A 23288-nucleotide genomic window follows, 5' to 3' on the forward strand; every position below is an offset into this window, starting at 1 on the left:
AGCAAGTTTGCCGATGATACTAAGATTGGTCGAATTGCAGATAGCGAGGAGGACTGTCAGAGAATACAACAAAATATAGATAGATTGGAGAGTTGGGCAGAGAAATGGCAGATGGAGTTCAATCCAGGAAAATGCGAGGTGATGCATTTTTGGAAGATCAAATTCAAGAGCGGACTATATGGTCAATGGAAGGGTCTTGGGGAAAATTGATATGCAGAGAGATCTGGGAGTTCAGGTTCATTGTACCCTGAAGGTGGCAACGCAGGTTGATAGAGTGGTCAAGAAGGCATACAGCATGCTTGCCTTCATCGGACGGGGTATTGAGTACAAGAGTTGGCAGGTCATGTTACAGTTGTATAGGACTTTGGTTCAGCCACATTTGGAATACTGCGTGCAGTTCTGGTCGCCACATTACCAGAAGGATGTGGATGCCTTGGAGAGGGTGCAGAGGAGGTTCACCAGGATGTTGCCTGGTATGGAGGGTGCTAGCTATGAAGAAAGGTTGAGTAGATTAGGATTGTTTTCGTTGGAAAGACGGAGGTTGAGGGGGGACCTGATTGAGGTCTACAAAATTATGAGAGGTATGGACAGGGTGGATAGCAACAAGCTTTTCCCAAGAGTTGGGGTGTCAGTTACAAGGGGTCAGGATTTCAAAGTGAGAGGGGGAAAGTTTAAGGGAGATGTGCACAGAGGGTGGTGGGTGCCTGGAACGCTTTACCAGCGGAGGTGGTAGAGGCGGGCACGATAGCATCATTTAAGAAGCATCTAGACAGGTATATGAATGGGCGGGAACAGAGGGAAGTAGACTTTGGAAAATAGGAGACAGGTTTAGATAAAGGATCTGGATCGGCGCAGGCTGGGAGGGCCGAAGGGCCTGTTCCTGTGCTGTAATTTTCTTTGTTCTTTGTTCTTTGTATTAACACTGCCTGGACAGTCAGGGCAGGAACAGTGCGCTTTGGAAGATATTAGCTTCTCCATTTAGTGGGGGAACAATAGGGAAACCTTTCCTGTTCATTGTAGGACGTGTTGTAGTATGCCTTTAAGGCAATTCACCATGGCAGCACTAGAAGGGAAGTGTGTCATATGAGTTAGTCTTAGTTTCATTTTTGCTTTAAGAAGAACGCACACGTACAGCTCTGAAAGCTTCAAGCTTTAAACCTAGTTTTAGGCCTCATCTTAATAAATGAACGCACAACGTGCTTCCCTAATCCCTTGTGAGTAATTGGTGCCTTGTGCCTTATATAGTACATAAGCTATTATCATAACATGATTGAATAGTCTGTGATTGTTCTCCCTAGAGAGTCAGAGGCTGCGGGGCGACCTGATAGAAGTTCATAAAATTATTAGGAGTATAGATCGGGTGAACAGTTGGAGGCTTTTTCCCAGGGTGGAAATGACCATTACAAGGGGGCACAAGTTCAAGGTGAGGGGGGAAAGGTTCAGTGCCAATGTGTAGGGCAAGCCTTTTACACAGAGGGTGGTGGTGGCCTGGAATGTGCTGCCAAGTGAGGTGGTTGAGGCAGATATGTTAGCTACTTTTAAGACTTATCTGGATAGGCACACGAACAGACGGGGTATAAAAGGATACAGGCGGTTGGTCTCTATAGGATACGTGATCGGCGCAGGATTAGAGGGCCGAACGGCTTGTTCCTGTGCTGTATTGTTCTTTGTTCTTTGATCTTTGACAGCATGCGTTAAGTACAAAATGCCTGCACAATCTTAATGTATGCTTTGTGAATCATGTTTCTGAGAGTTGAAATGCACTTTATAAATGAAAATTCCTGTTACAAAATGGCAAAAAAAGTGTAACCAGATAGTTTATAGAATCATAGAATGTAACTTCGTGGAAAAAGGTCGTTCTGCACATCGTGGCTTGAATGGCTCTTTGATAAAGTAATCAGTTCCACTTCCCTGCTCCTTCCCCACAAAATGATCCCCATTCAAATATTCATCCAATTCGTATTTAATTGTTGCTTTTGAATTTGCTTCGACAACGCTTTCAGGCCAGGTCACATTCCAGGTCACAACATCTCACCGTGTAACAAAATGCTTGCTCATATTGCCTCTGGTTGTTTGGCCAATCACTTTAAACCTATCCTCTGGTTATTCGGCCTCTTCCCTGGAAGTAATTGAACGGAGCGCAGATTGATCTCATTAGGAGATGGCTGACGAGGAAGATGTTATAAATTTTTTAAATAATGAAAGACACAGTTCAAATAGAGGACAACAATTTCTTTGAGCATTTCCTGGAGCAAAGATCAAGGAGTCAGTATTACTGGGATGAATTTTACCGCTGCTTTCGGGAGCCTGAGGCTGGGGTGGAAAGCGCGTCCCGAGTCCTCACTTGCCAGTGGCACAACAGGCTCTGCAGTCTTACCACAAGCAGCCTCCTAATTGGCCGTCTGTGAGTCCGCTGCACAGTTAAGGATGGCAGATGGTCTCTTGACACTGCTGATCCAATCAATGGGCCGCAGACCTGAAGCTCCAGTAGCCCAAACATGAGAGGTGGCTACTGCTGAGGCAAGTCAGGGACTTCAAGGTGCATCCAGGTAAGTCAACTAAAAAGGTCAGGGGGCCCAAGGGTCAGGGGGGATCCCATCTGGCGACTATCATTAGCCCATAGAGGTTGCCTTCCTTGCCCGGAGCTCCCATTTTTGAGCCTAGGAGCCGCTGACTCTGATGAAGCCCTCCCCACACCCCCCTGCTCCCCTCCCCTCACCCCCAGGGGGCCAGAGGGAAGCAAGCTCCGTGAACCTGCCATCCAGGGGCAGGTAAAACTCTGCCTGAAGTGTGGGGAAAATCAACACCTGGTGAAATCTATCCTCGCACAAGGTGACTGATGAATAAAATTACTCACTATCTTATGAATCAGGAAGCAAAGCTGAGTTTTTTTTTCAGAAATGGCTTGAGACGTTTGTCACACAGCGGCAGCCAGAGAGATGCCTGTCAAGATATGGTGACAGATAACGGGATGGTCAGCTACTTGACAAGAGTTGAAAATGATTTAGGATTGAAGTAACAGAGGTGCTTGAGTTATGAGGGGAGAGATAAGAGAGTGATGACTGTCGGAATTAATCTTGATATCAAGACAGTAAGAGAAAAGAAAAAACAAACCTCAAACAAACCATTGTTTGCAGCAAATTACCCAGCCTTCAGAACAGCGACCACGACACCACACAACCCTGCCAGGGCAATCTCTGCAAGACATGCCAGATCATCGACATGGATACCACCATTACACGTGGAAACACCACCCACCAGGTACGCGGTACACACTCGTGCGACTCGACCAATGTAGTCTACCTCATACGCTGCAGGAAAGGATGTCCCGAAGCGTGGTACATTGGCGAGACCATGCAGACACTGCGACAATGAATGAACAGGCATCGTGCGACAATCACCAGGCAGGAATGTTCCCTTCCAGTCGGGGAACACTTCAGCAGTCAAGGGCATTCAGCCTCTGATCTCTGGGTAAGCGTCCTCCAAGGCGGCCTTCAGGACACGTGACAACGCAGAATTGCCGAGCAAAAACTTATAGCTAAGTTCCGCACGCATGAGTGCGGCCTCAACCGGGATCTTGGATTCATGTCGCATTACATTCACCCCCCACCAACTGGCCTGGACTTGCAAAATCCTACCAACTGTCCTGGCTTGAGACAATTGTGGGAGTGCCCACAATGGGAAAGCCATTGGCTGGCTGCCGGGTTGGAGATCCTGCTGCCAATGGGGGTGCACTGTACCAGAAAACAGCCAGTGTGGCGGGACAGAGAATCTCATACCTGGTCCTTCACACGTCACTAAGGAGCTGAGCAGACTGCTGCCCGTAGTTCACAGGTACTATTGCGGTGCCTTTTACTTTTATTGCTTCTCCCAAGTATATCTTCAACTTGGCAGAAATACTCCCCAAGTCAATGGTTGGGCACCATCCCTCAGGTGCCTTTAAGATTCAACAGAGTAATTATCGGAATCAATGGTGTCTGGCTAGTTCACAATGTGTACTTGTCACATCTTGGCTGATTGGTTACTCGGCAATCTTACCTTATCTCTGCACTGTTTTATCAAATATCCTCTTTTGTGTCACTGATGACACTCAGTCACCTTAAACCTACATGATTCAGGAGCATGGTTACCCCCTACATCAGTAACATTTCACCTTAAGATTCATTGTCTGATTGCCTCCATTATATATTTTAGGTCTATGGGTGCTTGGAAATACTTCCTGCTTTTCAGCTTCTTCTGTGGGTTTGGCACCAAGGCTGGCACCCTAATTGGTACTCAGTTACCCTTTGTGTCCTCTGCTGCTCCTGTGAATCCCTTTCAGCACTTTCAAGGGCCTGTGCCATCTCCATTGTCAATTTGAACTTTTGTCGACTTCTGCTAATAATCAGCACTGTCCAGCATCACTCTTCACTTAACAGACTAACCGATCCCGGAGCATGTCATTTATCATAGATTATCATAGAACTGACAGTGCAGAAGGAGGCCATTCAGTCCATTGAGTCTGCACCGGCTCTTGGAAAGAGCACCCTACCCAAGGTCAACACCTCCACCCTATCCCCATAACCCAGTAACCTCACCCAACACTAAGGGCAATTTTGGACACTAAGGGCAATTTATCGTGGCCAATCCAACCTAACCTGCACACCTTTGGACTGTGGGAGGAAACCGGAGCACCCGGAGGAAACCCACGCACACACGGGGAGGATGTGCAGACTCCACACAGACAGTGACCCAAGCCGGAATCGAACCTGGGACCCTGGAGCTGTGAAGCAATTCTGCTATCCACAATGCTACCGTGCTGCCCGTGATTTAGTGTCACTCCTAAATCACGATGGTCTGATAACTGTTTTTGTTTTGCAATGGTAGTCAATTCAATTTGACTGGGCCTCTCAGCCTTGAATTAAATTTGAATCTCTGGATTCTGACTGATGGATTGGGTTGAAAATGACCCTTCACTAAATCCATGAGCTCACTGAGTGATTTGGTATCAGGCAGGTTTGGAGCTGTGAGACTACAAATAAGATTACAGACACTGAGTTCCACAGATGCTGAGGAGATATGCTTGGTGCTTTTCCCCCTCCCTCATTTTGTATTGACTCCAGTCCCCTATGGCGGACTTGAATGGATCTATTCATCCAAAGAGAGGAATTCAGATGAATTTTGTTTTCTCTTTAATCTTCCTTTAAAACACAAAACTCACAGGTGTCGAGCTAGAGGCAGCACAAGGATCATTTATCCTCCTCACCGGATGTGAAGGTGCACTCTCAGAGGCTTCAAAAGTTGAACAAACTTTATTTACGAGGTTGCTTCATGAGCTGCATGCTTTGAGCTAGTTCAATGGACATTCCTTTGAACTTGGAAAACTCCTCCCCATAAAAGATTCCCCCTGTAAGGTTTTGTTTGGCAGTTCAGACCACGTGACCCTTACTCGGTAAGCCTGGTTTAAAGTCAAAAAGTAACAAGGCTTAGATTTAATTAGCTATTCGAAAATCATTACTTCTTACAGACTGAACACTTGAGTTCAATCTTACACGGCATGCATTTTTAATTCAGCTGAACTCTTTAGGCATGGCACGTCTCTCATTGAATGTCAAACTTCTTACATGATATTACTCTACTCCTGTTGAAAGTCCCCATACTATTGCTGCTTTGATGTCCAAATTAATGGAACTCACTTGAACCATGTTCCTAATATTAACGACTTAAGTATTCATCAGAATGGAAATATGGCTTGTGGATATTAAATAGCGAGATAACCTGAAGTCTATTATTCTTTAACCACGGCGTGTTACTTGAAAGTTCCAGATTGTTTCAATACATTATCTTCATTTCACCAGATGGGTTATTAATCTACAGACAGAATTCAGAAACCTAATAATGACATGATTAGATTAATGCAGTTTGAGGTGAATGAATTTTACCCAGAAACCATCATATAATCTGCCCTCGCGTTTCAAATGAAACGTGCCAAACTCGTCTTTATTTAGACCCTTTTCGTGTTGGGCAGAACCTTGGAAATGGAAGTGAAACCCATGGCACAGTTACAAAGTCTGAAGAAAGTTGGGCAAATCCTGCAAGTAATGACCAGTTGCTCCTCAGTTGAGGTGGCAAAGCAAGCTCAAAGCTTAACTCACAAGCAGGAATTCTTTGCAATTTACTGTTGTGATTTCACATGAATTTCTTGAACAATATAGAATCATAGAATCTCAGAATCTCCACGGTGCAGGAGGCCATTCGGCCCATCGAGGCCACACCAACCCTCCGAAAGAGAACCCGATCCAGGCCCACTCCCCACCCTATCCCCGTAACCCCATAACACCATCTACCCTTTGAGTAATTTAGACAACCTTTGGACACTAAGGGGCAATTTAGCATGGGGGGAGTCACCAATTCACCGAACATGCACATATTTGGAATTAAGTACTTTCTAAAAAATCATTTACAGGATGCTGGTAAGGCCAGCATTTATTGCCCATCCCTAGTTGCCCTTCAGAAGGTGGCAGTGAGCTTCCTTCTTGAACCGCTGCAGTCCCTGAGGTGTAGGTACACCCACAGTGCTGTTAGGGAGGAAGTCCAGGATTTTGTCCCAGCAACAGTGAAGGAGCAGCAATATGTTTCCAGGTCGCAATTGTGAGTGACTTGGAGGGGAACCTCCAGGTGGTGGGGTTCCCAGGTATCTGCTGCTCTTGTCCTTCTAGATGGGAGTGGTCGTGGGTTTGGAAGGTGCTGCCTATGGAACCTGGCAACTTACTGCAGTCCAACTTGTCGATGGTACACACGGTCGCCACTGTTCTTCCGTGGTGGAGGGATTGAATGTTTGTGGAAGGGGGAGCAATCAAGCGGGGCTGCTTTGTCCTGGATGGTGTTGAGCGTCTTGAGTGTTGTTGGAGCAGCACTCAACCTGGCAAGTGGAGAGTATTCCATTATACCCTTGACTTGTGCCTTGCAGATGGAGGGGGGGTGGGGGGGGGGGGGGGAGTAGCAGTCAGGAGGTGAGTTACTTGCCATAGGATTCCTAGCCTTTGACCTGCTTTGGTAGCCACAGTATTAATATGGCTAGTCCAGTTCAGTTTCTGATCAATGGTAACACCCAGGATGTTGATTGTGGGGAATCCAGCGATAGTAATGCCATTGAATGTCATGGGGTCCTGGTTAGATCCTTTCTCGTAGGATATGGTCATTGCCTGGCACTTGTATGGTGTGAATGTAACATGCCACTAGTCAGCCCAAGCCTGGATATTGTCCACATCTAGCTGTATTTGGACATGGACTGCTTCATTATCGCGAATGGTGCTGAACATTGTGCAGTCATCAGCGAACATCCCCACTTATGACCTTATGATGGAAGGAAGGCCATTGATGAAGCAGCTGAAGATGGTTGGGCCTCTGACTCTGACCTGAGCAACTCCTGCAGTGATGTCCTAGAGCTGAGATGATTGACCTCCAAACATCACAGCCATCTTCCTTTGTGCCAGGTATGACTCCAGCCAGCGGAGAGTTTTGCTTCTGATTCACATTGTCTCCAGTTTTGCTAGGTCTCTTTGTGGGGTGGCACAGTAGCACAGTGGTCAGCACAGTTGCTTCACAGCTCCAACGTCCCAGTTTGATTCCTGGCTTGGATCACTGTTCGTGCGGAGTCTGCACGTTCTCCCCGTGTCTGCGTGGGTTTCCTCCAGGTGCTCCAGTTTCCTTCCACAGTTCAAAGAGGTTAGGCGGATTGGCCATGCTAAATTGCCCTTAGTGACCGAAAAGGTTAGGTGGAGTTAGTGGGTTACGGGGATAGGGTGGAGGTGTGGGCTCTTTCCAAGGGTGGTGCAGACTCGATGGACTGAATGGCCTCCTTCTGCACGGTAGATTCTATGTCTATGTCTTCAATGCCATACTTGGTCAAATTCTGCCTTGATGTCAAGGCAGTCACTCTCATCTCACCTCTGGCATTCAGCTCCTTTGTCCCTGTTTGAACCAAGGCTTAATGAGGTCAGGAGGTGAGTGACCCTGGCGTTACCTAAGCTGAGCATCCGTGAGCAGGTTATTGCTGAGTCAGTGCTGCTTGATAGCACTGTTGATGACTCCTTCCATCACTTTGCTGATGATGGAGAGTAGACTGATAGAGTGGTAATTGGCTGGGTTAGGTTTGTCCTGTTTCTTGTGTACAGGACATACCTGAGCAATTTTCCACATTGCCGGGTAGAAGCCAGTGTTGTAGCAGCACTGAAACAGCTTGGCTAGGGGTGCAGCAAGTTCGAGAGCACAAGTGTTCAGCACAATTGCTGCAATATTGTCAGGGCCCAATAGCCTTATGCAGTATCCAGTGCCTTCAGACATTTCTTGACATGATGTGGAGTGAATCGTGTTGGCTGCACAATGACATCTGTGATGCTGGGGACCTCCGGAGGAGGTTGAGACGGAACATCCACTTTGCAATCCACTGATGCCAAACAATGCTGCTCTTGATTCAATATTACTCATCGATCGAAATATTGCAGAACATTACACACATTTTGATCAATCGGTGACATATTAAGTGATCGCGGCTTAGAGCGTCGATTCAATTGCACTGGTTTTTGGAAATGCACTGGAAATGATCACGGAAGCTGAGAGGCAAATTAAGTCCAGCGCTACTCAAGTCCGGCAGTCTTTTGTACCAATTTTAAAAACATTGTCCGAGAAGAAAGTGAACAGCTTGATCCACCCATCACCACTCCACTCCCTGATCTGGCCATGCCCCACCTCCCACACACCACCCCCCCCCCCCCCCCCCCACCCCGTTCAAATGAATACACCCGGGTTAATGTTATTCAAGGAGGCACCAAAACTTAATCTCAATCTTTTGGGTGCAACAATGGCGACAGGAACATTTTGAAAGATGTCGAATTTCTAAAGAAATGATTCCCACACTGCGATCAACGTGGAAAAAAATGTTGCATATTTTTAGCAAGTCATTTTGCGCAATTTAGAATCAGGTTAGGTGAAAGGTTGTGAATTAAATGATTTTTAAAAATAATTTAGGCTGTTGTAAGAATCATACTTGACTGGATTCCCAATCTTGAATTTATGAAGGAATACTTTTTAAAGCAAATACCTTTTCTAAAAAATATTATTTATTTTTATTTTTTAAATTTGAAATGAAATGAAAATGAAATGAAAATCGCTTATTGTCACGAGTAGGCTTCAATTAAGTTACTGTGAAAAGCCCCTAGTCGCCACATTCCGGCGCCTGTTCGGGGAGGCTGCTACGGGAATCGAACCGTGCTGCTGGCCTGCTTGGTCTGCTTTAAAAGCCAGCGATTTAGCTTAGTGAGCTAAACCAGCCCCTTTTTTAGTGTACCAAATTATTTTTTTCCAATTGAGGGCAATTTAAAAAGTATTGCCAATCCACCTCCCCTGCAAATTTTTGGGTTGTGGGATGAGACCCACGCAGACACGGGGAGAATGCGCGAACTCCACACGGACAGTGACCCAGAGCCGGGATCGGACCTGGGAACTGGGCTCTTTGAGGAAGCAGTGCTAACCACTGCGCCACCGTGCTGCCCTAAAAGTTATTTTTAAATGTTGTCTGAATGCGCTGGCTCAGAGCAGATTTCGCATTGGCGATACGCAAGTGACTTTAAACAGATACCCGGAGGAGACAAGCACTTTAGAAAAATGGATCCACATCTGGGCACAGTTTGTTTCGGCATCATTGTTATGCCCAAAATGGAAGCTCTACCCCCAACATGTTTGCTGCTTTCTAAAAATTATTTCATGAGGTGTCGATGTCACTGCCAAGGTCAGCATTTGCTGCCCACTGAGTGGCTTGCTGGACCATTTCAATGGGCAGTTTGGAGTTGACTGTATGCTGTGGTCTGAAGTGACATGTAGGCCAGACCAGGGAAGAATGTTAGATTTCCTTCCTTTCCTGAAGGGCATTAGTGAACCAGATGGGTTATCATGACAATCGACAATGGTTTTGTGGTCACTGTTGCCAAGACAAGCTTTTCAATTCCAGATTGTTGTTTGAATTTAAATTCCACCAGCTGCCTTGGTGGGGTTTGAGCCCAGGTACCCAGTTGTTATGCATCGGAGAATACACCCCTGTTGGTGGAACGTCACATGATCTGCAGTGCCATCTGCAGAGTGTTTTGCGCGGGCTTCCTGTTCTCCATTGTAGATTGTTTGAGCAACATCTCCTGATACACCTCTCACCGTGTTTGTAAGAAATCCACGTGTGTAGCACCTCCGTACCTTTTCTCTTTGTGGTACTTAGAGAACATAACAAAAGAGAAAACTGGCGACGAGGACTGAGACAAGTAGACAACATTACTGAAGAAACAAAATCATCGACAAGAAAATGGAAAACAATGTTGAGGGCAGAGAAAATATCCTCAGGACTGGACTCTCACGTCACAAAGCAAAAGCTGCCCAGGTTGAAGGTTTCATAAAAAAACGGAACACAACCATTGAATAAGCAGAGAACAGATCAAAAATTGGCTTGCCGTTGAAGTGGGTACAGTCGGGTCTGCAGAGACTACGCACGGGGCGAAGCAAAACGCGCTACGGGAATGGAGCTGCAGAGGTCTTCTGACTCTGTACAGGCTACTACTTGAGGAAAAAGTCAAACCACAGTCAAGCAAAAAGAACATTTCTGAGTTGCTTTTTGGATAACAGGATCGCTTGTTCCATACATCAAACCTAAATGAAAGGGAGGATGTTGGTTGAAGTATAGATGGTAGATGCAGGTATCTAGAGTGGCGGGAAAAACAGGCGCCATGGATTCCTTTGATGAAGACTGAGAGACCTGGAACTCATATGAAGAGATTTCAACTTTATCTCATAGCGGGTCAAACACTGGACGACCTAAAGGTTGCAACATTTCTCAGCCCAGTGGGCTGGAAAACTTTTATACGGCTGGAAAACTTAGATCACCCAGCACAACTGAGAGATAATTCCTATAATGAAACTATTTAAAATTCTGGAAGAGCATTTCTCACCACTAGATGACACTCTTTGTGATAGGCTGATATGTAGACTCCTCAGTGAAGCTATTCAGAGGAAGCTGCTTACTGTCGGTGATTTAACTCTCAAAACAGCTTTGGAAGTTGCCAAGTCTGTGGAGCTAGCAACAAAAGAGGCTTCACAAATGGGAGTGGTGACCCAACCCGCATCCTCCTGAGGGACCCCTGCAATAGGGAGACCCCTCCCACAGGGACCCCTGTAATAGGGACACCCTCTCCAGAGACTCCCCGACCAAAGGGACCCCTGTAGTAGCGAGACCCCCCCCCACAGGGCCCCTGTAATAGGTGAACTCCCCTCCCCAGAGACCCCTGCAATAGGGATGCCACAAGGACCCTGTAATAGGGGGACTCCCCCACAGGGACCACAGTACAAGAGAGATCCCTATCATCTTGAAGGAGAGTGGTCCGGGGGGGGGGGGGGGGGGGGGGGGCAGGCAGTAGTCTGGTAGATGGGGGATGAGAAGGCAGTGCATTGTGGAAGTGGCCTTCGGTCAGGCCCGGATGGTCTCTGCCAGCAGAGAATCCCACCCATGGTCTTTGATATTGTCTGTGCACACGAACACTATCCAATCTCGTAAATTGGAGCAACATGCAAACGCTGGTTCTTTGTCAAGACTGCTGTTGCAAGTGAAGCAAGAACCTGGACAACATTATGTCAGATTTGTTTAATTCTCACTCGTGGATAAAGGGGGCGATTCTCCGAAGCACTGCGCCGGGCCGGAGAATCGCCGCAACCATGCCACGACGCTCTGACGCCGGTGCGCGATTCTTCAAGGTGCGGAGAATCGGCGCCATTTGCGCCAGCGCGTTTGGCGTGGCGCCGGCCGCGGGCCACTGGAATCGGCATGGCCGCCGATTCGCCGGCCCAGATGGTCCAAGTGGTCGCGCCGATACGACAGAGTCCCACCGGCGCCGTTTACCCCTGTTCGCTGGCGGTGGGAACTCTGTGGGAACGGCCGGGGGGGCGGCCTGTGGGGGGAGGAGGGGGGGCTTCTTCACCGGGGCAGTCTCCGATGGAGTCTGGCATGTGATCGGGGCCCACCGATCGGCGGGCCGGCCTCTTCCCCCCCCCCCCTCCGTAAAAATCCAGACTTCAAGCCCTACATCACACAAAGACTTAAGTTGACAGTCCAGACAGAGTAGAGTTTTATTATGGGGAATCTGAGTGAGTGTTCCTCCATGCTTGCAGAGTTAAGTCCTTGATTCGGGACAGGAACTGGCACGCAGTTGTTTTTAATGGCTAGGATTAGATGCTCAAATTGCAGAGAAAGTGGAGCAATGTCAGTCCTGTGCAAGACGAAGAAAGACTCCACCACTGTAACCCTTACACCCATGGGAATTGCCAATACAGCCATGGCAGAGAGTACACATGGACTACGCTGGCCCAGTGGAGGGATGCATGTTCCTAGTGATTGTGGATGCACACTCTAAATGGCCAGATGTAGCGATTATGAAATCCATAATGACAGGACAAACTATTGAGAAGTTGGACAAAATATTCACAAGATTTGGTAGACTGGAGCGGGTCACAAGTGACAGTAATAAACTCTTCACTTCTAAGGAGTTCCAGGGCTACCTCAGAGGAAATGGTCTACAGCACACAAAGTCAGCTCCGTACAATCCTGCAAGTAATGGATTGGCCAAATGATTCATTCATTAGCTTAAGCATTCCATCAAGACATCAAAGGATCATGGTACATTGGCAAGAAGAGTGAACACATTCTTAATGGCCTACCAGAACACCATCCACACAACGACACAGAGTTCACCAGCAATGCTGCTGTTCAAAAGGAACCTGAGAACACGGTTTGATTTGTTGATGCTTCCCCCCCCCCCCACAAACCCCACCCTATCGAGTGCAGGGCACCTCCCGGTCCTAATCCCCAGCATGGGCAAAATGTCACCCGGGCACCTTGACACTGCCAGCCTGGCAGTTCCCACCTGGAACTCAGGTGGCACGACCAAGGTGTTCAGGTGGCAGTGCCAGCATGCTAGGCTGGCAGTGTCAGGATGCCTGGGTGGCATTTAGTGTGCCAGGGTACCATCCTGCCCAGTGCCAACCACCAAAGGGCCCTGGGAGACACCCCAAGGGTGCTGTTTTACCTGGTCCCCATTTGCAGAGACCAGCTCGAACAGCGCTCGTCTGACTTCTCCAAGACAAATGGATTAGATGCCAACACCTTGGGTAGATCAACGAGTGCATATTAAAGTGAGACCAGCTGCTCACTTAAATATGCAAAATTTCTAAATATGGACTGGATCCAGATCGCCATGTCACTCAAGACCCCATTGGATCTCACAAGGTGTGGTGAGCCGAGAAAATCTAGTGGCCGCATCGCGCCTCGAGTCAAGCGCGGTGAGGCCGTTGGATCGTGCCCTCTGTTTCTGAGGACTTTCCAATACCTATGGAGACAGAGATTGGAGGACGTTCCCAGGAGGTACCACCTACTGAAGGAACAGGGGACACGTCCAAGGTACAACCCAAAAGGAACAGACATACACCTGAGAGACTGTCATATTATGGAGTTTTATATTTACGCATCGAGATAATACGTAAGTGGGTTGTAAAAATGTTAAGAAAGTTGTCATCATACTTATAAAGTAAAAGGGGGAGAGGGGTGTTACATATCGGAGAATACACCCCTGCTGGTGGAACATCACGTGATCTGTAGTGACGCTAACCCTAATGTCAACAGTGTTTTGCGTGGGCTTCCGGTTCTCCATCTTAGTTTGTATCAGCAACATCTCCTGATCAAATCCAAAGTATGTGGCACCTCCACACCTTTCCTCTTTGCAGCAATTAGGGAACATTAAACCAGAGCATGATCCTGGGCATCTGGATTATTAATCCGGTAACATTACCACTAATCCACTGCAATGCATTGTAACCAATGCCCTCTGTGCCGTGTCTCACATGATTAGGTGGTGACATCACCAGAGGCACTTGAGAGATTTTCCCTGACTTCTATCTCGATTGGGTGCAAGCAATACCTCTGTAAGTAAAGTCTGACAACTGGTTAATAACCTACTGTGCGGAAACCTGGTTATCCTTTGTCGAAGGGCAAAACCCCTTAAAGCAGAACATCCACCCATCTCAAATTTGTAAACCAAATAATGGCAAGCCAGATTTTAGTTATCGGGGCATTTGGCCACACCCACATTAATTCAGCTAACCCCAGCACCATTCAGCTGGAAATATTTTGCCTGTAAAGTCGATGAAAGGTGTGAGGTGATAACTGCTGCAGTGAGGGGAACAGGCCATCTTGGACCCGAGTGAAGCACGTAACCAATGGGGCTTCTCTTGAACCAACCTTTTTAAAAATAAATTTAGAGTACCCAATTTGTTTTTTCCAAGTAAGGGGCAATTTAGCGTGGCCAATCCACCTACCCTACCCACCTTTGGGTTGTGGGGGCGAAATCCACGCAAACACGGCAAGAACGTGCAAACTCCACACGGACAGTGACCCAGAGCCGGGGGTGAACCTGGGACCTCGGCGCCGTGAGGCAGCAGTGCTAACCACTGGGTTACCGTGCTGCCCTCCTGAACCAACCTTTAAGCATTAGCACTTAACCAATCGTCTGCTCCTCACCTTTTTGCTGTACCAGTCACAGGTAAATGAAGGCATAAAAATTAATTAGCCACACTGTTATTTTAATATGACCTGACAAATATGTTCACACCAGACAATGCTGCAATTTCAATGCCCGCCTTGACTATAAGTTGTTCATGGCTGGATGTTAGCTGGTTGTTGATAACCTCATTTACCTTTAAATGTAAAACTGACTGTAAAATCTATCAGGCATACATTACCCAAGGGGACATATGTATAAAAAATATGAGCATCATCATTAACTGGCGTACCTCAGACTGTCACATTTTAATGCCAAACTAGATTGTAAAATGTGTATAATGATCTGAAATGGTACATTAGCTTTTAATTACTTCATCTCTTAGGTTGCCTGTTTTTACAATCCTGCCACAAGACCTTCATTCAAATTACCCTTGAGATACAAGGAACCGATGTTCGAAATTATATTAGATGGAGAAACTTACAGCAAAGAAACAGGCTATTTTATTTAACTGATGCACGCCAGTGTTTTTTTTTAATAATCTTTATTGTCACAAGTAGGCTTACATTAACACTGCAATGAAATTACTGTGAAAAGCCACACTCTGGCGCCTGTTCGGGTACATGGAGGGAGAATTCAGAATGTCCATTTCACCTAACAAGCATGTCTTTCGGGACTTGTGGGAGGAAACTGGAGCACCCGGAGGAAACCCACTCAGACACGGGGAGAACGTGCAGATTCCGCACAGACAGTGATCCAAGCCGGGAATCGAACCTGCGACCCTGGCGCTGTGAAGCAACAGTGCTGACCACTGTGCTGCCGTGCTGCCCACACAAGCTCCACACAAGCAACCTCCCACCTGACTTTATCTCTGTAGCCCTATCCCAATGTTCCTTCTTCATATACTTGTCTAGCTTCTCCTCAAATGCATCAATGCTATTCACCTCAATCATTCCATGTGGCAGCAAGTTCCACACTCTGTGGGTGAAGAGGTTTCACTTGAACTCCCTATTGGGTTCATTCGTGATGATATCACATTTATGGCCCTAATTTTAGATACCCACCACCACCACCCCCCTTCCCTCCCCCACCCCACGCAGAAGCACCTTCCTGCCATCAAACTCCTCCAAAATTTCAACAATCTCAATTTGATCACCCCTCAATCTACACTTTTGTAGAATAAAGAGTGCTCTCCATTCAATCTTTCCTGGTAGCTCCAACCTCTCCCACTCATCATCCCTGTGAACCTTGCACCTGCTCCGGTGCCTCTGAATACATTTTGTACCATGGAGACCAGAACTATCAGAACTATGCACAGCCTGATAGGATTGAGGATTGATGGTGAGAGATTCTTTACCCTTTGTTGGGGGGGGGGGGAGACGACGACAACGGGGGGGGGGGGGGGGGGGGGGGGGGGATGGGGGGGGAACTAAAGACACTGTTTCAAAATAAGGGGCCTTCCCATTTAAGATGGAAATGAGGAGAATCAACATCAGAGAGGCATTAATCTTTGGAACGAAAGGGAAAATGCTGGAAAATCACAGCAAGTCTGGCAGCATCTGTAGGGAGAGAAAAGAGCTGATGTTTCGAGTCCGATGACTCGAAAGCTTTGACAAAGAATCATCGGACTCGAAACGTTAGCTCTTTTCTCTCCCTGCAGACGCTGCCAGACTTGCTGAGATTTTCCAGCATTTTCCCTTTGGTTTCAGACTCCAGGATCCGCAGTAATTTGCTTTTATCCATTAATCTTTGGAATTCTCTACCCAAGGAGTAGTAGAGGCTGGCTATTTGACTATATTTAAGTCTGTGTTAGAGAGATTTTTGATCTAGTCAAGGGTCATGGGGGCTGGGGTTTTAGTGGGTGGGGTGGAGGCGTGTTGGAGAGGAAGGTAGGAAAATGGAGTTAAGGCCGCACTTCGATCAATGATGATTTTATTGAATGGTGGAGCAGGCTTGTGGGGTCTACTCCTGCTCATATTTCTTATGGTCGTGTGTCCTCCATGTGTGGTCCAAGCAAGATTCTGTGCATGTTGCCATAATTACACGTCTTCCACACCGTTCATATGCTCAGTGCGGTAGACTTCACACCCCATAATCATCAGTCTTCAACAGCATTAGGTCAGGAAGGCATAAAATTGTGATTGCCCCATCGAACCCATAGGTTGACCCACTCAACAATCTCGTTCTCTCAGCAAATCGCTGAATGTGCACCAATCAAAAACCAATCCCATTCAGTTGCCCAGAAATACTGCCATCCCTGAACTTGTCAATGCCAGAAAACCCGACGCATCAAAGAATTCCAAAGCAGTTTGCTCCAACTCCTTTTGGCAGCCGTGTTACTTTCAACAAGGAACAGGATTCCATATTGTGATCATTGGTACAGAGTTTCAAATACGCTGGGTCACAACAGAGAAAAGATATATCTATTTGGCGACTACTCAGCACAGGAAGGGGAAAATCAAGTCATGGTGCTGGAGATTTGATGATCTACCTCTTGGTCAGTCATTCTGGCCCTCCACTGAGATTTAGAAGTGAGTCTGTATTTCGAGAGTTAAGAGCTTCAGAACAGGGGTAGTTAGGCGGGTCAGAAATTTGTGACACACACCTCATATGTCTTCAATTCAGCGATAAATGCAAATACTACATGCTGATGGTGACAATTCCAAAAGTTAAAAGTCACTTGAAACAGGGAGGTGCTAAAAATTCATTTAGGCCTGTTCTCTGACCCAAAATCAATACTGAGACGACAGTGCGCACCTCAACCTAAAAGGCCCAGGCCTGAAATTGGGTTAATTACGGCAAATATCACCTGCCAGGACTCCTTGAGCTCTTCCTCGTTTCCCATGAAAGATACCGAAAGACTGTTTTGGTCCAGGACATTTTTCTGGTGTCCCTGGGGCACAGGCCTTTGGTCTGCCAAATTGGCCTTCATTGTGCCCATTGTACGCCAGTAAAACGGGTGCAATGTGGTTTAGGTTCCATCAACATCAACTTGCATTTATACAGCACCTCAAATGGAATAAAACATCCCATGACACTTTGCAGGTGCATTATGGAACAGAAAAGGACACCAAGTCACACAAACGGCAGGATTTCATGCTCTTCCGCTGATGGGTTTGAAAGTGGGGGGGAGGGGGATAAATGAAATCCAGCGGGCGCCATGATCACTGCATGCCCCCCATTCTTAATCCCTCTGCAATTATACATGCTGGGGGTTTTTTTTTTTGGGGGGGGGGGGGGGCACCTGACCTTGGGCTGATTGTGGCTCTTAAATTAAGACCCTCACCCAGGCACAGCACAAATTTTACCCACAGCAGGTGGGAGCCCACACAATGTATGAAGCCCAGCAGCTTTAGCTGCATGTGCTGGTGGTGGCCAGGGATGTGGGGGCCTGATTTATAGGCCTTGGACCCATTGGAGGCCTCCCTCACAATGTCGTCCAACTATATTTTCCCATCTCCTCTGGACTGCCAACCCTCATCCCCCACCCCCTCACCCCCATCACCAGCATTTCCGATTCTGGGTCGGGCGATACCCCCACTCTCCAGAACTCATCTCACATCCGGCTGGTTGTTGTCCAGGACTGGATGCAGTGCCAGCAGTGGTCACCACACCTGGGGGAGGGGCAGCCTCTTGGAGGAGTGATAGTCCTTGGTAGTGCAGAGGTTGGGCTCCCTCTTGACTTTTCCTCGAAGGGTATTTACATAGAATTTACAGTGCAGAAGGAGGCCATTCGGCCCATCGAGTCTGCACCGGCTCCTGGAAAGAGCACCCTACCCAAAGTTAACACCTCCACCCTATCCCCATAACCCAGTAACCCCACCCAACACTAAGGGCAACTTTGGACACTAAGGGCAATTTATCATGGCCAATCCACCTAACCTACACATCTTTGGACTGTGGGAGGAAACCGGAGCACCCGGAGGAAACCCACGCACACACGGGGAGGATGTGCAGACTCCACACAGACAGTGACCCAAGCCAGAATCGAACCTGGGACCCTGGAGCTGTGAAGCGATTGTGCTATCCACAATGCTACCGAGCTCCCCTGCTACCGTATGTGAGGGGACAACGGCACCCCATTGAATCCAACCCCAGGTTTATTAGATCAGATGACCAAAGACTTGATCCAGGACGTTCATTGTATGGAGTGCCTTAGTGGAAGAAAAGAGGAAGAGAGGCAGAGAGAGATATTGGGAGGGAATTGCAGAGTTAACAGCCCCAGCAGCTCAAGGCACAGCTACCAATTGGGGGAGTGATTAAAATTGGAAATGCTCAATGGACTGGAACTAGCGGGAAATGAAAATGTAGAGGGTTTGTGGGGCTGAAGGAGATTTCAGAGATAAGGAGGGGTGAGGCCATGTCACAATTCAAAAATACGGATGAGAACTTTACAATGGCGGTGTTATTTGACCGGAGTCACTGTAGTCAGCGAGCACAGGAGAAATGAAATGAAAATCGCTTATTGTCACAAGTAGGCTTCAAATTAAGCTACTGTGAAAAGCCCCTAGTCGCCACCTTCCGGCGCCTGTTCGTAGAGGCTGGTATGGGAATTGAACCGTGCTGCTGGCCTGCCTTGGTCTGCTTTCAAAGCCAGCGATTTAGCCCTGTGCGAAACCAGAGAGATCGGCAAGTGGACTCCAATAATGCCCGAGTCTACTTTCCAAGTGTGGAAGTGAATTAATAGATTGAACTTTATGAAGAAAATGCATAAACCATCGTTCTCAGTTTGTTTTTCATTGTTTAGAGGCGCAGATGGCTTGTTAGTCGAAAAATCTTAACTGTTGGTGTCTATTTTTTCTTCTTCGTACAGGTGGAGAGGTTCCATACACCACTCTAGCTACTCGGATGATGATGGGAGTTTGGTGGCTCTTTGCTCTTATTGTTATATCCTCCTACACAGCAAACCTGGCAGCTTTCCTCACAATCAACCGCATTGAAAATTCCATTCAGTAAGTGCCACGTCAGATGCCATCATAGTATTTAATACAAAGATAAAATGCCATGAATGGATTCTCACTGCATCTGGAATTATGACTTTAATGATTCGTTTTGTGCAAAATCCAATTTTGTATGTGACAGCGTATCAAATAGAATGAAATCAGGACATTATCTAACCACTTCAATTTTCAATGTATAGTCAACACCTCCGATATGAATGGGGAAGAACGAATGGGATCGACTTGATGATGTGCAATGTGTTACTGCCTTCTATTTGCAAAAGTCAAATTTTAAAAGGAAAACCACTGCTTGCGTGCACTTTTTGTTCATTCACAGGATGTTGAAACGATGATGGATCATCAGCCATGGTCTTATTGAATGGTAGAGCAGGCTCGAGGGGCTGAATGGCCTGCTCAGAATTCATATATATGTATGCACATGTGTTCATATGTTAGCGTTGCTGACGAGGCCAAAACTATTTCCCATTTGTAATTGCCCTTGAGCAGTGGTGGTGAGCCACCTTCATGAGTCGCTGTAGTCCATGTGGTCTAGGTACACCCACAGGGCAGTTAGTAATAGAGCTCCAGAATTCTGACCCAGGTACAGTGGAAGAACAGCGATGTAGTTTGATTTGATTTGATTTGATTTATTATTGTCACATGTATTAGTATACAGTGAAAAGTATTGTTTCTTGCATGCTGTACAAACAATGCATATTGTACATAGAATATAATACAGAATATATTGTTACAGTTATAGCAAGGTATAGAGAAAAGATCAACTTAATACGGGGTAGGACATTCAAAAGTCTGAGGGCAGTAGGGAAGAAGCTGTTCTTGAGTCGGTTGGTACGTGACCTCAAACTTTGGTATTTTTTTCCTGACGGAAGAAGGTGGAAGAGAGTATGACTGGGGTGCGTGGGGTCCTTAATTATGCTGGCTGCCTTTCTGAGGCAGCGGGAATTGTAGACAGAGTCAGTGGATGGGAGGCTGGTTTGCGTGATGGATTGGGTGACATTCACAACGTTTTGTAGTTTCCTGCGGTCTTGGGCAGAGCAGGATCCATACCAAGCTGTGATACAACCAGAAAGAATGCTTTCTATGGTGCATCTGTAGAAGTCGGGGAGGGTCGTAGCTGACATGCCAAATTTCCTCAGTCTTCTGAGAAAATAGAGTCGTTGGTGGGCTTTCTTAACTATCGTGTCAGCATGGGGGGACCAGGACAGGCTGTTGGTGATCTGCACACCTAAAAACCTGAAGCTCTCAACCCTTTCTACTTCGTTCCCATTGATGTAGACAGGGGCATGTTCTCCACTACGCTTTCTAAGTCGATGACAATCTCCTTTGTTTTGTTGACATTGAGGGAGAGGTTATTGTCGTCCCACCAGTTCACCAGATTCTCTATCTCATTCCTGTACTCTGTCTCATCATTGTTTGAAAGTCACGATGGTGTTTCAAGTCACGATGCTGCATTACTTGGAGGGTGGTTTTCCAATGTGTCCGATGTCCGTGTACATCTATGTGTTAGGTCATAGGTTTGCGAAGTGCTGTTAAGGGAGGCTTGCCAGGTTGCTGAAGTGCATCTTGTATATAGTACATACTGCAGCCAGCATGTACCAGTGGTGGAGGGCTGTTTTGTCCTGGATGGTGTTAAGTTTCCTGAGTATTGTTGGAGCCGCACTCATCCAGGCGAGTATTCCATCACATTCCTGACTTGTGCCTTGTAGACAGTGGATCGGCTTTGGGGGGGTCAGAAGGTGAGTTAGTCACCACAGACTTCCCGACCTCTGACCTGCTCTTGTAGCACAGTATTTATACGGCGAATCCAGTTCGATGCCTGGTCAATAGCATATCATTAACTGAATACTTTTACTTGTTTTCTCTCCTTTAATAGATGCTTGTTTTTGTGCAATTACATATTTGGCTTAATTAAGTTACCTGATGGTCAGTTCAATGGTCAGAACCTACAAGAACAGGGATGCAACAACTGGGAGTAAAATTTAACTTGAATCATTGAACAGAAAATGTTACCCGGGCTTTGAGTTTTCAATTATGGGGACTGCTTACATAGATTTCTCTAGTTTTCCCTTGTGTTTAGAAGTTTGTGGTGTTTAAAACTGTCACAGCATGAGGAGGCTTCTTAGATAATGAAGAGGTTTGTTTGAAAAGACCTTGAGGCTCAACAATTTACAGGCACAGAAGGAAACTACACGGTTTTTTTCTGTTTGACTCCCGGGTCCACCCTGCCTGGGCCCCTGCTCTCAGGGCCCCTTCGTACAGGACTGTCCTTCACAAAGTCAGTCCATCAGGGGAATTCTTAGGAACACCTCAGTTCCCTGACTGGTTTCTCCACCAGTGAGGTAGTGTCTTCGTCAACAGCAGGAGTTGCTTTGAGATCACGACCAGTGTGTTGGGGTGCACCACTCTCCAATTCTTGCAACAGTAGAGAGAGTGGCCTCTTCTGAACTCCCCCATTCCCTTGCTTCAGGTTCCATCGAAGCGGCATCGGTCCTGCCCACCGAATCTACCTGTGGGGCTGGTTTAGCTCACCAGGCTAAACCGCTGGCTTTTAAAGCAGACCAAGCAGGCCAGCAGCACGGTTCGATTCCCGTACCAGCCTCCCCGGACAGGCGCCGGAATGTGGCGACTAGGGGCTTTTCACAGTAACTTCATTGAAGTCTACTCGTGACAATAAGCGATTTTCATTTCATTTCATTTGTTGGAGCTGCAGCCTTCGGCTCCTTATGCGGTCGACGTGCTGACTCACGCGACTCCCTTGTAAGTCTGCCAGGTATGAGACGGGCATCAGAATTTGCCACAATTTTCCCACGTATCCAAGATGGACAGATGCAAAGTCCCTGACAAAACTAGGTCACCAGTTTTGAACAATCTGTTGCCTTTCTCTGAGTCGTGATACTTCTTTTGAGAGGCTTAGCTCGCCCCCACCCTAACCGCCAAATAGGGGAACCCCAGGTCTAACTGAGTACGAAGGTAGCGACCCATTAATAGCTCTGCTGGTGTGACCCCCCCCCCCCCCCCCATCCCGGTAGTAATGTGAAGGCAGTGGCCTGGTGGTATTGTCGCTGGACTAGCAATGCAGAGACCCAGGGGAACACTCTGGATATCTGGCTTCAAATCTCACCATGGTGGCATTCGAGGCCTGGTGATAAGGGGCCACTTGGATCTGGTGGATGCCATTAGTCTGCACAAGGCAATGGAACTCCTCCCCTGTAAAAGCGGTGCCACTATCAGAAACCAATACCTCTGGAAGGCCATGAATGGCGAATATGCATCTCAGGGTTATGATGGCGGCCGCTCATCGACCCCATTTCCTGGTCGTCCAGCCAGATGGAATGAATATCCACCAGTATCAAGAACATTCTTTACAGACAGACAGAGTTTACAGAATTTACAGTGTAGAAGGAGGCCATTCGGCCCATCGAGTCTGCACCGGCACTTGGAAAGGGAACCCTACCTAAGCCCCCACCTCCACCCTATCCCCGTAACCCAGTAACCCCACCTAACCTTTGGACACCACAGGGAAATTTAGCGTGGCCAATCCACCTAACCCGCACATCTTTGGACCGTGGGAGGAAACCGGAGCACCCGGAGAAAACCCACGCAGAGAAAGTGCAAACTCCGCACAGACAGTGACCCAAGCCGGGAATCGGACCTGGGACCCTGGAGCTGTGAAGCAACTGTGCTAACCACTGTGCTACCATGCTGCCCCCAAGAAAGGACCAGGAATATCAATGTGTAAACCTGTCCACTGACGGCCAGGCAA

General features: G+C 47.3%; 1 protein-coding gene across 3 annotated transcripts in view; it reads left to right on the forward strand.

Annotated features, from left to right (window-relative positions):
* The window catches only part of grid2 (glutamate receptor, ionotropic, delta 2), a 1198200-nt gene that overhangs the window by 982270 nt on the left and 192642 nt on the right, over positions 1-23288 (forward strand). For all 3 annotated transcript variants that reach the window (XM_038792750.1, XM_038792751.1, XM_038792752.1), the window contains one exon: positions 19378-19516. In XM_038792750.1, coding sequence (XP_038648678.1) covers positions 19378-19516 — 139 coding nt within the window. The remainder of the gene's footprint in view (positions 1-19377; positions 19517-23288) is intronic.

Source organism: Scyliorhinus canicula, chromosome 3 (assembly GCF_902713615.1).
Source record: "Scyliorhinus canicula chromosome 3, sScyCan1.1, whole genome shotgun sequence".
Lineage (NCBI taxonomy): Eukaryota > Metazoa > Chordata > Chondrichthyes > Carcharhiniformes > Scyliorhinidae > Scyliorhinus > Scyliorhinus canicula.